This window comes from Phacochoerus africanus, chromosome 8, assembly GCF_016906955.1.
Source record: "Phacochoerus africanus isolate WHEZ1 chromosome 8, ROS_Pafr_v1, whole genome shotgun sequence".
In the NCBI taxonomy this organism is placed as follows: Eukaryota; Metazoa; Chordata; class Mammalia; order Artiodactyla; family Suidae; genus Phacochoerus; species Phacochoerus africanus.
The window spans coordinates 57,916,301-57,932,093 of NC_062551.1; the positions used below are offsets into that span (position 1 = coordinate 57,916,301).

Here is a 15,793-nt window from a genome sequence, read left to right on the forward strand (position 1 = left end):
GGATGGCTGTGGGAGCGGTGGCCACAGGCTCCGAAGCAAACACACCATGACCAGGCTGAAAGGCCTGGAGTCCAGGAGAGCCTCCCACAAATGACTGGAGCGAGTATCACCGAAGCACCTTCTCCCAGGCAGCTACCGTCCTGGGCAAGACCACTGCCCCGAGCAAGAAGCCTGGAGTCAGAGCACCGCTCAGCCTCTTACCTAGGACACTTCCTGAGGTATGCAAGGCGGCTTCCTCATCTACAGAATAGGGATCATGCCTTGGCTTTAACAGTGCTGTGCTGAGAACCAGTGAATTAAAAGAAGTGAACTCATTTATAAAAAATTTTAAAAAAAATTTACTTTACATTACACGTTAAAGTCATTTTGTACACCAGCAATAAATAGAAGGCTCTAAATGCATCCCACCTTCATACACAACAGAGGCTTAAAAACTCCATTGAATCAGAAAGCATTTGCTCTTTTGGAGGGACCCACAGAACATCTATTTCCTGTGCTTAAGAGGATTCAGCACCAGGGGTGTGTTCATCCAGGGTCTGGAATCTGAACACTGCTGCTGTGGATCACTCTTAAACTCCAGGCTGTGTCGGATCCCATGTCCAAAGTATATGGCCAGTCCAGAAGGGAAATGAGACCATGAGAAGGAAAAGCAGGCCCTCTCCCCACTTACAAATGCCCAGAAGGTACCCTATTATTGCGTCTGACACAGTTTGTGGGGAGAGGTCATTAGGAAGGAGGTTGGGTTCTGTCCCTCAAGAGGCCTCTTCATCCCAGAAAGCCACTCACCCACAACATTCCGGATGCCAAACTGGGCCCAGGTCACAGAGGACATCTGCATCATTAGGTAGACATTCACAAAGATGCTCAGCACTGGGAGGACGGGCAGAGCAGGGACCTGGGGGCAAAGCCAGTGACTCCCTGAACACAGCACCCAAGTCGGAGAGGGAGGCACCTCCCCCACCTAGGTGGGGAGACCCCAGTCCTCCTCAGGCTGTGCACTCAGGGTCCACTGAGACAGGGGGTTGGGGGAAAGCACTGGGTGGGACCAGGGAAGGTCCATGGGCTTGAGCAAGTCCCCCCTTCCCTGGTCCAGCAAAGGAGGCTTCACCTCAAAGCATGCCGACTTCACCCCCTCAGCCTGGACAGCTGGGCACATAAGGTCACCTACCCTGAAGGGAAGAGGAGAGGGGTTCTGGGGCTGCCTCCAAATGATGGCAGTGATCCCCGCAATGAGCAGCAGCAGCAGCACAGCCCCTGCTGTGAACCCGGGGTCTCCAGAGAACACTTGGCTGGGCCACAGGGCCAGAAGCAGGCTCAGGATGGTCAGCAGGAGAACTGCAAGGGTCAAGGGGGAGGACAGCAGGCTCAACTCCAGAGGCCAAATGGGTCAAGACCTCGGGTCACCCCTCCCCCACACTGCCCACCCCAGGAAGGGCCATCACATCTGCAAGACTCCTCAGCTGCCAGCCCGCCCACTCCCTGCCCATCCTGTCCATCTCAGAAGGTGACCAAAGAGAAGTCCCAGTGCTCACCTAGCAGGAAGGCGCATCCATAGACAATCTGGCCAGATTTCAGAGTTGGGGTGGGGCTGACAGGGTCCCACAGACTCTTTAGAGGATTTGAGGTTCCTGCTTCAGGTACAGATTCCAAAGGACTTTCTTCAGCTGTATGCTTCAGCTGAATTTCCTCCTCTGCTTTCTCCTTCTTGCTGAAACTCTGGTCTGGTTGGTATCTGAAGCAGAGGATCTAAGGCAATGTTAATAGCAGCCTCTACGCATCCAACATTGGTCGGTCTAACCCACCTCTTTCCTTCCAGAAGCCTAGCAGGACACTTAGAAGACACATGCTCATTAGCTCCCCTTCAATCCCCATGAGCCCAAGACCCCCAGTCAACGTGTAGTGGAGTCTCACCTGAGGACCAGGACAGACAAAGTCACAAGGAAGTAAGAAAGCAGGACCCCAACTGACATGAGTTCCACAAGATGAAAGATCTTGAAAAGTACTGCCAGGATCCCTAGAACGAGGGTTGGGGGAGGGAGTGAGAAGCCACTGGATATATCCAAGCTAAAGAAATTGATCAAAGAAGGACTGGGTTGTGTTTATGGACCTGAAAGAGTTGCAGAAACCAGGACGGCCACGAGGGGGGTGCCTCTTCGGGCATAGATTTGGCCAAGTCCCCGGAAAAGGAGCCCATCCTCTGCCATTGCACCAATCAACCGAGACAGGGCCAACATGACAACCAGGAGGCTGGAAAAGACAATAATGGGAACACATGTGAGGATGTAGAGAAGCAGGACAGCTCTGGTTTCTGCTCCCTGGTCCCACATGGGGTGAGGTGTCTTTCCCTCTCATCCCTCAGTCCCAAGAGAGAGGATGCCTGAGCATCTGACGGTACATGGAGAGAAAGCTTTGACACTGACCTGTATAAAAGAGCACACAGGATGACAACAGCCACCAAGTATCCAGCAGGAGCCCACCCAACATGGTGAAAAGCCTGTGGCAACGGACTGTAAGGATGAATCTGGTAGAAGGGCATCATGAGGGTGAGAGCTGCTGTGACACCAGAATAGGTCAAAAAGCAGCTGGAGGAGTTCAAGTCATGGCGCAGTGGTTAACGAATCCGACTAGGAACCATGAGGTTGCGGGTTTGATCCCTGCCCTTGCTCAGTGGGTTGACGATCCGGTGTTGCCGTGAGCTGTGGTGTAGGTTGCAGACGCGGCTCAGATCCCGTGTTGCTGTGGCTCTGGCGTAGGCCAGTGTCTACAGCTCCGATTGGACCCCTAGCCTGGGAACCTCCACATTCCGCAGGAGTGGCCCAAAGAAATAGCAAAAAGACAAAAAAAAAGGAGCTGGATATGAAGATCCCTAGGCTCCAAGGGATGAAATGCTGAGGATTGGGGGTTTCTTTCCCTGCAGGGTGGTGGGAGCATCAGGTCAGGAAAACACACAGCTGTGAAATCATTCAATATTCTTCCCCCTCCCCCCTCAAAAGCAGCCTCATCAACTGCCAACTACATTACTCAAGGGCAGCCCAAACTGGGCAAAGCCGGAAAGTACACATGAAGACCATGTTACCGGAGTTCCCGTCGTGGCGCATTGGTTAACGAATCCGACTAGGAACCATGAGGTTGCGGGTTCGGTCCCTGCCCTTGCTCAGTGGGTTAACGATCCGGCGTTGCCGTGAGCTGTGGTGTAGGTTGCAGACGCGGCTCGGATCCTGCGTTGCTGTGGCTCTGGCGTAGGCTGGCGGCCACAGCTCCGATTCGGCCCCTAGCCTGGGAACCTCCATATGCCGCAGGAGCGGCCCAAGAAATAGCAAAAGGACAAAAAAAAAAAAAAAAGACCATGTTACCTGCAGTGATAATGGCATTGAGACCAAAGTATGAGTAGAAAGGCATTGCTGCTCCTCGGAGAATCCCTTCAAAGCCAAAGGGCACAAACCCTCCAGAACCCAGAAGGCCCAGGCTGTGGTGAGAGAAGGGATGAGGAAGAGCATGGGGGAGGCTGTTCAGACATCTCTACTGGACTCCTCCGTTTATGCCCCAGGACCTGGGCTCCAGAACTCCATCATCTGGATCCATCAGCCAAGGTCTCTTCCGTTCCCACCGTATTCCCACATCTGCAGCCCCCTCTAAGCAGGACTACGGGCAAGAGGACCCTCCTGACCTATAGCTGTCAGAGGATCCAGATGTGGCCAGTTTGTAGTCCTGTTCTGTGAGCTGCCAGTTGTGCAGGTCTCCCTTAATGAAGCCAGAGAGGATGACGAAGCTGAGAACCAAAACATTGAAGCCTGCAGATAATTTTCTAACCAGTTCTGTCACCTGAACTCCCAGAAGCACTAGCCCTGTGGGAAAGATGGAAAGTGTGAAACCTCCAAAATAATTAAATCCGCAGAGACAGAAAGGGGACTGGTGGTGGTCAAGGGCTTAGGGTTGGGGACCTGAGGTGGGGTGGGGGATGGACAGTGATGCTCAGTGGGTACAGGACTGCCTTCGGGGGAGATAAAAATGTTTGGAAGTAGAGGGAGATGTTGATTGTGCAACACTGTGAATGTCCTAAGTGCCAAGGAATTGTACACTCTGAGATGGTTCATTTCTTATTGTGACAATCATCTCACAATACATACATCTATCAAATAACCATGCTGTATAACATAAACTAAGACAATGTGGTATGTGAATGATATTTCAATAAAGCTGAGACAAATAGTAGATTTGTTCTTGCTCTGAGAATCTCCTTTCCTTTAAAAGAATATCCGTGGGTGTTCCCGTCATGGCGCAGTGGTTAACGAATCCGAGTAGGAATCATGAGGTTGTGGGTTCGATCCCTGGCCTTGCTCAATGGGTTAAAGATCCAGCATTTCCGTGAGCTGTGGTGTAGGTTGCAGCCACAGCTCCGATATGGCATTGCTGTGGCTCTGGTGTAGGTGGGTGGCAACAGCTCCGATTCAACCCCTAGCCTGGGAACCTCCATGTGCCGCGGGAGTGGCCCAAGAAATAGAAAAAATAAAAATAAATTAATTAATTAATGAATTAAATAAACAAATAAGAATATCCTTGTTCTTAGTATACACAAGGAAACTTGTCAGTCTATCAGCGATTTGGAGCTGGGCTGATTGTGTCCCCGGATGGAGGTGTGTCCACATCTGGAGACATTCTGACTGTCACGTGTCACATGGGGGAGCAAAGGCCAGGGGTGCTAGTCAACATCCAGCAGTGATTTTACAGGAGTTCCCACGGTGGCTCAGCAGGTTAAGTACCCAGCCTTGCCTCTGGAGGATGCGGGTTGGATCCCTGGCCTCACTCACTGGGTTCAGGATCCAGTGTTGTCATGAGCTGCGGTGTAGGTCACAGATGGGCTTGGATTCAGATCCTAGCCTGAGGAACTCCCATATGCCACACATGCAGCTGTATTTTAAAAGAAAGAAAGAAAGAAGGAAGGAAAAGTGTAATTCGGGGAGCACAGGACAGCCCCCACCCGTGGGCAAACGTCAGTGCTCCAAAGGTGGAAAACAATGGGCTAAGCTTTGCCTTCCTCACCCTTTCCCTCCAGTCCTAATACCCCAACCATTCTGGGACCCAAGCCCTTCCCACCCCAGCTCCCCCATTCACAGTCCATGCTCCCCGGCTTAGCTCTGACCCCTTCTTACCAGCCATCAGCAGCACCAGGGCCAGCGCAACAAAGTCTGGGTATGGGGCCAGGAACGAGGGCATATGCTCAGAGAACGTTCCCTCTAACACCTGCGAGATGTGGTTCCCGATCAGGCTGTCAAAGGTGTAGCTCCAGGCCCTGGTCAAGTAGGCGGTGGCTGCAGTGGCAGAAGGTAGATTCATGAAAGGACAGTAACTGAACCCCTACGAACACCCTGGAGTGGATTTGAGGGGTGGGGGGGAAGAAACAGACAACATACCCCGTCTCAAAGTTTCTCTTCATGGGCTGGGGGGCAGGGCCAGGTGACTAAATCAGCTATGTGATATGTTAGGAGGAGATGGAGGTTATGCAAGAAAAGAACACAGGGAAGTAGGACCAGCAGGGCTGGGAGATGAGGGCTGAAAACCCACTCGACTGGTACAGGGAAATCGCAGGAAGACAACAGCTGAGCAAAGCCTTTCAAATGCTGAGGGATGAGCCTGTGGGATGTGCCTCCCTCGCACCCACTCCCTACACTTCCCCCTCCTTCTAGGTTTTGGGTCCAGTCATTTTATGATGACAGGATAGAGCCGAGGAGAATGCAGGGGGAGGGGTTTCTGCCACGACGACCTGACTCCCTCCACAAGGTCAATGACAAAGGGCTGATGAACGAGGGAAGACCCCAGTTCTCTCTCCCAGGTCCCTGGTCTTAAGCCCACAGCATGCCCCGCTCCCATCATCTCACCAAGGACTAAAGGCAGTATGAGGGTCCAGCCAGTGATGAAGGCATACAGTTGTCCCATTGTCACATAGCTGTAGAAATACACAGAACCAGAGTGGGGTACCCGGGCCCCCAACTCAGTGAGGTAGAATCCAGACAAAAGGTTAAATATGCCAGCCACCAAGAGAGAGATGATGATTGCAGGTCCAGCTACATACACGGCCACGGCACCAGCCAGGATGTACACACCAACCCTCAGGGTTCTGTTCACACCAAAGACCACTAGGCTGAAGATGTTTAGATGAGGTGTGGGAATCTCAGACTCGTCCCTGGGCTCCACTGGCTGCCTTCGGACCAGTTTCTCACCAAATTGGCGAACATGCCGACCCAACATCCCAGACAGAGTTGAGGAGGCTCCGCCCTGCAGAGAAAACAAGTCACAAAGTCCCCAAGAATGTCCATCCACACTTGACCCTGGGAGTCTGACTCCACGAAGCAATGGAGTTATGTTAGCAGCGGGTAAAGGGTACGTGGCGCACGTTCTCCATCTCTGAGCTTTGGATTCCTCAAATCTAAGGAAGACATTCCACATGGTTCAAAGTTACTGGAAGGGCTGCTTGCAAAGAAGGGAGGGGAGAGAATTATGTCTCCCCCAAAAATGCACCACTTTACATGTGCACTGTTTGGAGCTGAAGGCAATGAAGACCCAGAAGACTCAGGAACAGCTCTTGCCTCTCCCTTAACTGCTCAATAACTTAGAGAGAAAGCCCACGCCAGGAAGAGAGCTATTTCCATAGATAACCTTTTATCTCAGAAAAACATCTCTAAATAAATGGGCAAACATTTGCTTCCCAAGCATTTCTCCTCCCAGCTTCCTGGGGGCTGTCTCCCTCCCCTGAGAACCCCCAGATGCCCACCCCCTTCTCCTTAAGCTCAGGAAGTGAGCATATAAGCCTCAGGTGCCTGACTGTCTTTGAGCCTCTGAGTTTCTCTGGGCCTCCTGTACCTGACAAACTAAATTTGTTCATCTGCTACATAAATGTCATGATCAGACCAGCCAAAGAATCTAGAAAGCCAAGATTCCTGCCCCTTCAGGAGCAAAAGCTTCTAAAACAGTGCCTGGCACACACAGCAGCCTCTTAATTGGTATAAGCTGAGTGGCTAAGAATGATGATTTTAGAACTGAAGTCAACCAGATCTGCTGGTTCCAATTCAGCTCTGCTGTGCATCAGCTTGTCTGATTGTGTACAAACTATGTGCCATCTTTGTCCTCCTTTCCTCCATAAAACAAGGGAAATTGTTACCATCCTTATCCCCTCCCTTCCTTGCTATGTGCAAAGTGACTTTTAAGGGGCTAGGTTATCAGAGAACTGAGACTCCACATCTTTCTACACCAAGGTTCCTGAAAACGGACCACTTTCTGTGTCACCGCTTGCAGAGTGACATGGAGTTGGAACTGTGAGTTCAGGCAGAAGGAGATGGGACAGACTCTAGCCCAGCTCAGTCAAGGCATCAAACCACACTGGTCTGTCTCCCAGCTGCCTGCAGGAAAGGGACCCACCTTCATTCTCAATCAGAAGTGACAGGATTCTGTCTCCTAAACTTTGGGGCACACAATGTCTCCCCACTACCCAGCTCTGAGGGCCAGGCTGATCCAGTGAACAAGGTCATCTTCAGGAAGCTCCTGCCCATGGAGCCTCCAAAGCCCAAGCTCAGCCCATTGGTGAAGAGCAAGCTTTCCAAGAGCCAGGAAACGCTGATTCGCATCTCGGCTCCGCCCCCACACCTGTGCCTTTGAACACGTCATGTACTGCTCAGCACCCCCGTTTGCCTCTTTTTCAAATGCTTCTGACCAATCTCGAGCACTGTTAGGATGAGTGGAAAAGGAGCAGCTTCTGTGGAGAAAAGACGGGGGTTCCTCCAAAAACTAAAAATGCTTTCCCATATAATCCAACACTCCCCCTCTGGGGATACCCTCCAATAACGGAGAAGATGGTCTCAGAGAGCTGTGGACACCCCTGTTCACAGCAGCATTAGTCACCAAAGCTGACACACGGAAGCAGCTCCCGTGTCCATCCATGAACGAGAGGCTAACAGTGTGGTCTATACAGACAGTGGCATAGGAGTCAGCCTTCAAAAGACAATGTTTCTTTTTTCTTTTTTCTTCTTTTTTGCTTTTTGGGGCTACACCCTCAGCAATGGAGGTTCCTGGGCTCGGGGTGGAATCAGAGCTGCAGCCACAAGCCTACACCACAGCCACAGCAACAGGGATCCAAGCCACGTGCGTGACCTACACCAAAGCTCATGGCAACACCTGATCCTTAACCCACCAAGCAAAGCCAGGGACTGAACTCGAATCCTCATGGATCCTACTCAGGTTCGTTAACCACTGGGCCATGAAGGGAACACAAAGACAGCAATATCTGACCTGTGCTACAATCTGGAGGAAGCTTGAGGACATTGTGCCAGGTGACAGGAGCCCATCACCAAAAGACAAATACTGTGTTTTTCCACCGCCATGAAGTAAGTACCCAAAGGAGTCAGATCCTTAGAGACACAAAGTTGAAAGGAGCTGGGTGAGGGGACAATGAGAAGCCCTTGTCCAATGGGGACACGGTTTCAGGTTTACAGCATGAAAAGCGTCTGGAGATTGGCTGCTCAGCAAATACGTAAATGTACGTCAACTTAGTGACCTGCACACTTAAAACTGCTTAGCAAGGGTGCCTGCCTCAGCAGCACCTCTGCTAAAACTGGAATCTTGCAAAGAAGATTAGCATGGCCCCTGCGCCAGGATGACACACACAGTCATGAAGCATTCCATGCTCTTATACCTGAACCCCTTTGCTGTAAAGCAGAAATGATCAAAACACTGAAAATCAGCCATCATCGGGGGTTCCCATTGAGGTGCAGGGGAAACGAATCTGACTAACATCCATGAGGATGTGGGCTCCATCCCTGGCCTCGGCCTCGCTCAGTGGGTTAGGGATCTGGCGTTGCTGTGAGCTTGGATCCCACGTTGCTGTGGCTGTGGTGTAGACTGACAGCTGTAGCTTTGATTTGACCCCTAGCTGGGGACCTTCCATATGCGGTGGATGTGGCGCTAAAAAGCAAAAGAAAAAATGAAAAGAAAGGATGAAGGAAGGAAATCACCTATACTTCCATAAAACTTGAAAAATTTTTAAATAGTTTTTGTTGTGTATTTTATTACCAATTTTAAAATTGCCGCTGCCAGTGATAAACAATAGAGCCAGCTTCACAGAGTTACTGGCTGAAACAAACCCCCCAAGGGGACTTGATATAAATCATCACACAGTCATCCTTCATGGATACCAAATCCAGGATGCTGCCAAGTCCCTCAGGTCATCCTTGTATCTGCAGATACAGTGCGCCAGGTAGTAGACAGGAGCCTGAAGTCAGTGGTCCCCAGGTCATACACCTTACATAAGGGCAATTTTTCCTGTTGTCTGAACACAAACCTAAGCACTAGTCTTAGAGCCTCTGGACATGGATGTAATCTCCCTACCCCCACCTCTTCCCACACAAACCCTCACACCTGCCAGCTCCTGCTTTCCTGTGCAGGATGGGTCTTTCCACCCTCAGGCTAAGCCAGGCTGACCCAGCTGCACCCCTGGGATGGCAGAGGTCTCTTTAGGAAGAGCCAAGGAGTACCACTGTGGCTCAGCAGCAATGCACCCAACTGGTATCCAGGAGGATGGGGGTTCAGTTCCTGGCCTCGCTCAGTGGGTTTAGGGTCCAGCATCACTGTGGCTATGGCAAAAGGCTGGTAGTTGCAGTTCAGATTCCACCCCTAGCCTGGGAACGTCCCTATGCCGCAGGTGCGGCCCCAAAGAGACAACAACAACAGCAACAAATATCCAGGAGAAGCTGAACCCAGCACCCAGTCTCCTCCAGAAGAAGGGGATACCAAGACTCACCGGATTCTTGGAGCAGAGCCTGGAGCACTGGATTACACAGGGAGGCTGAGGTTAAGCTGTGCGGGCCTGGAGCTGACACATCTCCAAAAACGAAAGCAGGAAATTACCGAGCACAAAAGACTAGACTCAATTAACCTTGGGTTGTTGGCATGGGGCTGGGGGTGGGGCTGGGGGTGGGGCTGGGTGAGCAGGATCACCTGCAGTGTTGCAATCAGCCAGTGACTCTTCTGTGGTTACCCTCAGGGCAAGGTTTTTGGGGTTTTTTTTTCTTGTTTCTTTATATGTTTTTCCTTTTAGGCACCTGCAACATATGAAAGTTCCGAGGCTAGGGGGCCGATCGGAGCCAATGCCAGGAAGAGAGCTATTGTCACAGGTCACTTGTTACCTTGGAAAGACTTCACGGAGTGGCAAACCTTTGCTCCTCCCATCCTTCTGGGCACTGTCTCCCTCCCCTTTGAACCCCTAGAACCCCACCCTTTCTCCTTGGCTCTGGGTAGCATATAAACCCCAGGTGCCCGACTGCCTTTGAGCCTCAGAGTGTTTATGGGCCTCCTCTAGATACCAGACTACATTCGTCCATCTCTTAGGGAAATGTAATTATTAGACCAGGCAAAGAAAAGTTTTCTGTCCCTTCAGAAGCAAAAGCAAGAGCTTCAGAAGCAAAAGAAAGACGTTTTCTGTCCCTTCAGAAGCAAAAGCAGGAGTTCCTGTTGTGGTACAATCGAAAGGAATCCGACTGGGAAACATGAGTTTGTGGGTTCCATCCCAGGCCTCGCTCAGTGGATTCAGGATCTAGTATTGCCTTGAGCTGTGGTGTAGGCCATGGACACGGCTCGGATCTGGCTTTGCTGTGGCTCTGGCATAGGCTGGCAGCTACAACTCCAATTGGACCCCTAACCTGGGAACCTCCATAGGCTGCAGGTTTCACCCTGAAACGTCAAAAGATAAAAAAAAAAAAAAAAAAAGAAGCAAAACTTCAGAAGCAAAAGAGAGAAAAGTTTTCTGTCCCTTCAGAAACAAAAGCTGCTTCTTTTTTTGTGTTCTTTAGGGCCATACCCAGGGCATATGGAAGTTCCCAGGCTAAGGTTCCAATCAGGGCTGTGGCTGCCTACCTACACCACAACCACAGCAGCAGCAGATCAGAGCTGATACTGCAGCCTACACCACAGCTCACAGCAATGCCAGATTTTTAACCTGCTGAGAAAGCCAGGGATCCAACCCACATCCTCATACATACTAGTTGGGATTTTAACCTGATGAGGCACAGTGGGAAATCTGTAAAAGCTTCTGATACAGTGATACAGTGCCTGGCACACACAGCAGCTGCTTAATTGGCATAAGGTGCTGATTTGGGAATTGATGATTCTATTTTTGATTTTTTTTTGTCTTTTGTCTTTTTAGGGCTGCACCCACGGCATATGGAGCATCCTAGGCTAGGGGTAGAATCTGAGCTACCGCTGCCCGCCTACACCACAGCCACAGCAAAGCCAGACCCTTAATCCACCAAGTGAGGCAAGGGATCGAACCTGCGTCCTCATGGATGCTAGTCAGGTTCATTTCCACTGAGCCACAGGGGGAACTCCCCTAGAACTGATGATTCTAGAATTGAAATCAACCAGCTCTGTTGTTCAAATCTAGCTCTGCTATGCATTAGCTTGTCTGCTTTCGTACAAACTATGTACCATCTTTGTCCTTCTATTTTCTATAAAACAAGAAATTTTCATCATTATTCCATCCCCTCCATGTTATGTATGAAGTGACTCTTTAAGGGGCTGGGTGATCAGAGAACTTAAGACTCCACAGGTTTCTACACCAAGGTTCCTGAAAACTGACTGCTTTCTGTGTCACTGCTTGCAGAGTGACATGGAGTTGGAACTGCGAGTTCAGGCAGAATGACATGGGACAGACTCTAGCCCAGCTCAGTCAAGGCATCTAGCCACACTGGTCTGTCTCCCAACTGCCTGCAGGAAAGGGAGCAACCCTTCATTCTTCATCTTCAGGAAGCCTCTGCCCATGACACTCCAAAGTCCATGGTTAGCACTGTGGTTAAGAGCAAACATTCAAAGAGCCAGGGGACTCTGATTAAAATCTTGACTCATGGAGTTCCCGTTGTGGTGCAGTGGTTAACGAATCTGACTAGGAACCATGCGGGTTCGATCCCTGGCCTTGCTCAGTGGGTTAAGGATCTGATGTTACCGTGAGCTGTGGTGAAGTTTGCAGACGAGGCTCGGATCCCGCGTTGCTGTGGCTCTGGCGTAGGCTGGCGGTAATTACAGCTCCAATTCAATCCCTAGCCTGGGAACTCCATATGCCGTGGGAGCAGCCCTAGAAACGGCAAAAAGACCAAAAAAAAAAAAAAATCTTGGCTCAGAGTTTCCGTGCTCACTGGAAACGAATCTGAATAGCATCCATGAGGATGCAGGTTTAATCCCCGGAATCACTTGGTGGGTAAAGGATCTTGCATGGACCTGAGTTCTGGTATAGGTCGCAGATGCAGCTTAGATCCTGCTTTGATGTGGCTTTGGTGTAGGCTGGCAACGACACCTCTGATTCGACCCCTAGCCTGGGACCCTCCACATACCTCGGATGCAGCCCCAAAGACAAATATAAAAAATATAAAGAATTTAAAAAAGAATCTTGGCCCCACCAACACCTCTGTGCCCTTGGAGAAGTCATTTCATTCTCTGGGAGTCTGTGTTCTTCTGGTTCAGATACTACGGACGAGCCCTTGGGCACTGTGAGTAGGAAAGTAAAATGGAGAAGGGAGGAGATACTATGCATAAAATATGGTCATTCCTCAAATATTGAAAATGGATTTACCCTATGGTCCAGTAATTCAGCTTCTGGGTATAGACCCAAAGGAACTCAAAACAGCGTCTCAAAGAGATAACCGTACACCCATGGTTATACCAATACTATTCACAGTAGCTCAGACATGGAAGCTTCTCCTATGTCCATCCCCAAAGGAATGGACAGACACAATGTGCTCCATACAGACAGTGGAATATGATTCAGCCTGAGAAAACAGCAATGGCTGACCCCTGCTACACCATGGAGGACCCTTGAGGACACTGTGCTGAGTGACATGAACCAATCACAAAAAGACAGATAGTGTATGATTCCACTTCTATGAGATACCCAGAGAATCAAATTCATAGACAGAAAAGTCAATCGCTGGTTTGCCAGGAGCTGAGGTGAGGGGGCAACGGGGAGTTGTTGTTAAATGGGCACAAGAAGAGAAGGGTTCTGAGACTGGTCGCAGGACAATGGAAATGTACTTAATGGTACAGAACTGTACATGTACAATGGTGGAGATGGTTAATTTTATGCAACCAGAGCAATCAGGGATCCAAGCCACGTCTGCTACCTACACCACAGCTCATGGCAATACCGGATCCTTAACCCACTGAGTGAAGCCAGGGATCAAATCTGTGTCCTCAGGGATGCTAGTAAGATTCCCTTCCGCTGAGCCACAACAGCAACTCCTACCACCATATGTTCAATTAATGCCAGTAATGTGTCCTCTGAGCCAGCATCACAGGGTCAGCAAGCCCAGTGTTGATTCATATGCATCACCATCAGCCCTCCTCCACAGATACCAAAAGCCACAGGTGCTCAGGTCAGTCCCTCAGTTACAGTGCTCCGGGAATCCGCAGAGGAGGAAACCCAGACCTCCAACTGTACACAGCAAACTGAAGTCAGTGGTTCTCATGTCACAAACCCTATATAAGGGTCATCTTTACTGCTGTTTGAGCACAGGTCCAAAAAAACGAGTCTTAGAATCCAGACACTGAGCCAACTCCCTCCACTTCTCACACAAACACAACAGCTCCCAGCTCCTCCTGCTTTCATGTGCACAATGGGTCTTCCCACCCTCAGGCTGAGCCAGGCTGACCCGGCTGCATCCTGCGATAGCAGAGGTCTCTTTAGGAGCCGCTGAACCCCGCACCCAGTCTCCTCCAGAAGAGGGGATACCCAAGACTTACTGGATCCTTGGAGCAGAGCCTGGAGCAGGGATCTCTCAGGGAAGCTGAGGTTAAGCTGTGTGGGGCTGGAGCTGCCACATCTCCAAAGAGGGAAGGAGGGAGTTCCTGAGCACCAAGGACTAGGCTTAAACCCTGGGTTGTTGGGCTGGGGCTGGGGCTGGGGCTGGGGCTGGGTGGGAGCATCTGGAGTGTTGCTATCAGCCCTTGACACGTCTGTGGTTACTCTCAGAGGATGGTTCTGAGATTTCTTTGTACCGGGCTAAAATACACAGTACATAAAAGTGGCCATTTTATTTTATTTATTTATTAATTTATTTGTCTTTTTGCCTTTTCTAGGGCTGCTCCCGCAGCTTATGGAGGTTCCCAGGCTAGGGGTCGAATCCAAGCTGTAGCTGCCGGTCTACACCACAGCCACAGCAACTCGGGATCCGAGCTGCGTCTGCAACCTACACCACAGCTCACGGCAATGCTGGATCCTCAACCCACTGAGCAAGGCCAGGGATGGACCCCGCAATCTCATGGTCCCTCGTCAGATTCGTTAACCACTGAGCCACAATGGGAACTCAAAAGTGGCCATTTTCATCATCTTCGAGTAGGCAGTTCAGTCCTGTTAAGTATGCTCACCTTTTGTGCCACCAAACTCCAGGACTTTCTGCATCTTGCAAAACGGAACCTCTGTACCCACTTGCCCACAATGCCCCTTCTCCTTTCCCTGTTTCTGGCAATTCCACCCTACACTCTGTCTCCATGAATCTGACCCCTCCCGGTGCTGCACTGAAGGGAATCCTTCAATATTCATCCTTTCCCGTCAGGGCTGTTTCAGTTAGTAAACTGTCCACTGGGTTTCTCCACGTTGTAGCGTGTGTGAGATTCCCTGCCTTGTTGATGTTGAATGATGCTCTGTCGTTTGCACATATGATGTTTGGCTTATCCATTCTTTGGTCAGTGGGCACGTGGGCTGCTCCACATTTTAGCTCACGTGACTTACACTACTCTAAACGTGAAGAGACAAGTGTCTCTTCCAGGGTGTGCTTTCAGGGCTTTCAGGAAGATCCTCAGCAGAGGAATTGCTGGGTCACATGGCTCTAAGACTTGCCAGTGCTCGTGATGGAGAAGGTGTTCACATACTGAGGTGTGGGGACGTCAGGGTGGCTGGTACAGGCTTCAGCCTGAACGTTGTGTGCAGCTACGACAGCCGGTCAGACCCTCACGGCACATCTGCTCTCACCACTGAGGTCAAGGAGGTCTGTTTGGAGGATGAGGATGAACAACTCCCGGCTTATGGGCTCCATGGCAACACTCACTAAACGATAAGGTTTCCTTCCCACCCGGACCCGAGGGTCCCGCTGTCTCGCTGTCTGAGGACTAAGTCTGTCTTTTTTGAAATCCTGAAGGAAACTACCTGGTCATGGTTGATGCCTGACCTATATTTTAATAAGGTAGAAAATTATGCTGAAAACGATGCTTCCATGGAGCAGGTCCTCAGAGCTACTGGAAGGCTGTCTCCCCTGCTACGGTCCTCACTTTGGCTCAAATAAACATCTTTCCTTTCTTTTCTTTCTTTTTTTTTTTTTTTTTTGGCTGCACCTGTGGCATGTGGAAGTTCCCAGGTCATGGATCAAACCAGAGATAAGGAGAGAAAATTCCAGATCCTTAACCCCCTGTACCACAAGAGAACTCCAGCTTTTTCCTATTCTTATGAATATTGTTTGTGTATTATTTCTACGGACACATGATTTCATTTGATCATCAAGGACCCAGAGAAGTGGGGGCTGCCAGACCGGCGACCCCTCACATCCCTGCTCCCTCCCAGTCTTCTTAACTCTACTCAACTCTCCACAGTCTGCACGTGGCCTGAGACGCTCCAGGGTGGGCAACCCCCAAGCCCAGCTGCACCCCACCCAGGAGAAGGGGAGCTTAAAACCTCTGCTGTGAAGTCAGGCAACAAAAGCATTCAACAAGCATCCTGCCTGCACCCAGCCTTGCAGGAAGGGAGGGAGGAGACAAAGGGGAGGGTGAC

General features: G+C 50.4%; 1 protein-coding gene and 1 non-coding gene across 2 annotated transcripts; one reads left to right on the plus strand and one right to left on the minus strand.

Moving 5' to 3' along the window:
• Positions 1-348: 348 nt before the first annotated feature.
• On the minus strand, positions 349-9,911 carry LOC125132721 (cationic amino acid transporter 3-like). Its single transcript, XM_047790368.1, has 13 exons — positions 9,788-9,911; positions 5,877-6,273; positions 5,151-5,309; positions 3,668-3,845; positions 3,354-3,466; positions 2,859-2,911; positions 2,421-2,590; positions 2,108-2,247; positions 1,912-2,014; positions 1,533-1,732; positions 1,169-1,335; positions 789-895; positions 349-620 (listed from the first exon to the last, which is right to left on the minus strand). The coding sequence occupies exons 2-13, from the start codon at positions 6,244-6,246 to the stop codon at positions 485-487; spliced, it is 1,896 nt and encodes a 631-aa protein (XP_047646324.1). The 5' UTR covers positions 6,247-6,273; positions 9,788-9,911; the 3' UTR covers positions 349-484.
• On the plus strand, positions 8,573-8,679 carry LOC125134727 (U6 spliceosomal RNA). The gene has a single exon (XR_007136739.1). It is a non-coding gene; the product is annotated as a U6 spliceosomal RNA (small nuclear RNA).
• Positions 9,912-15,793: the final 5,882 nt, after the last annotated feature.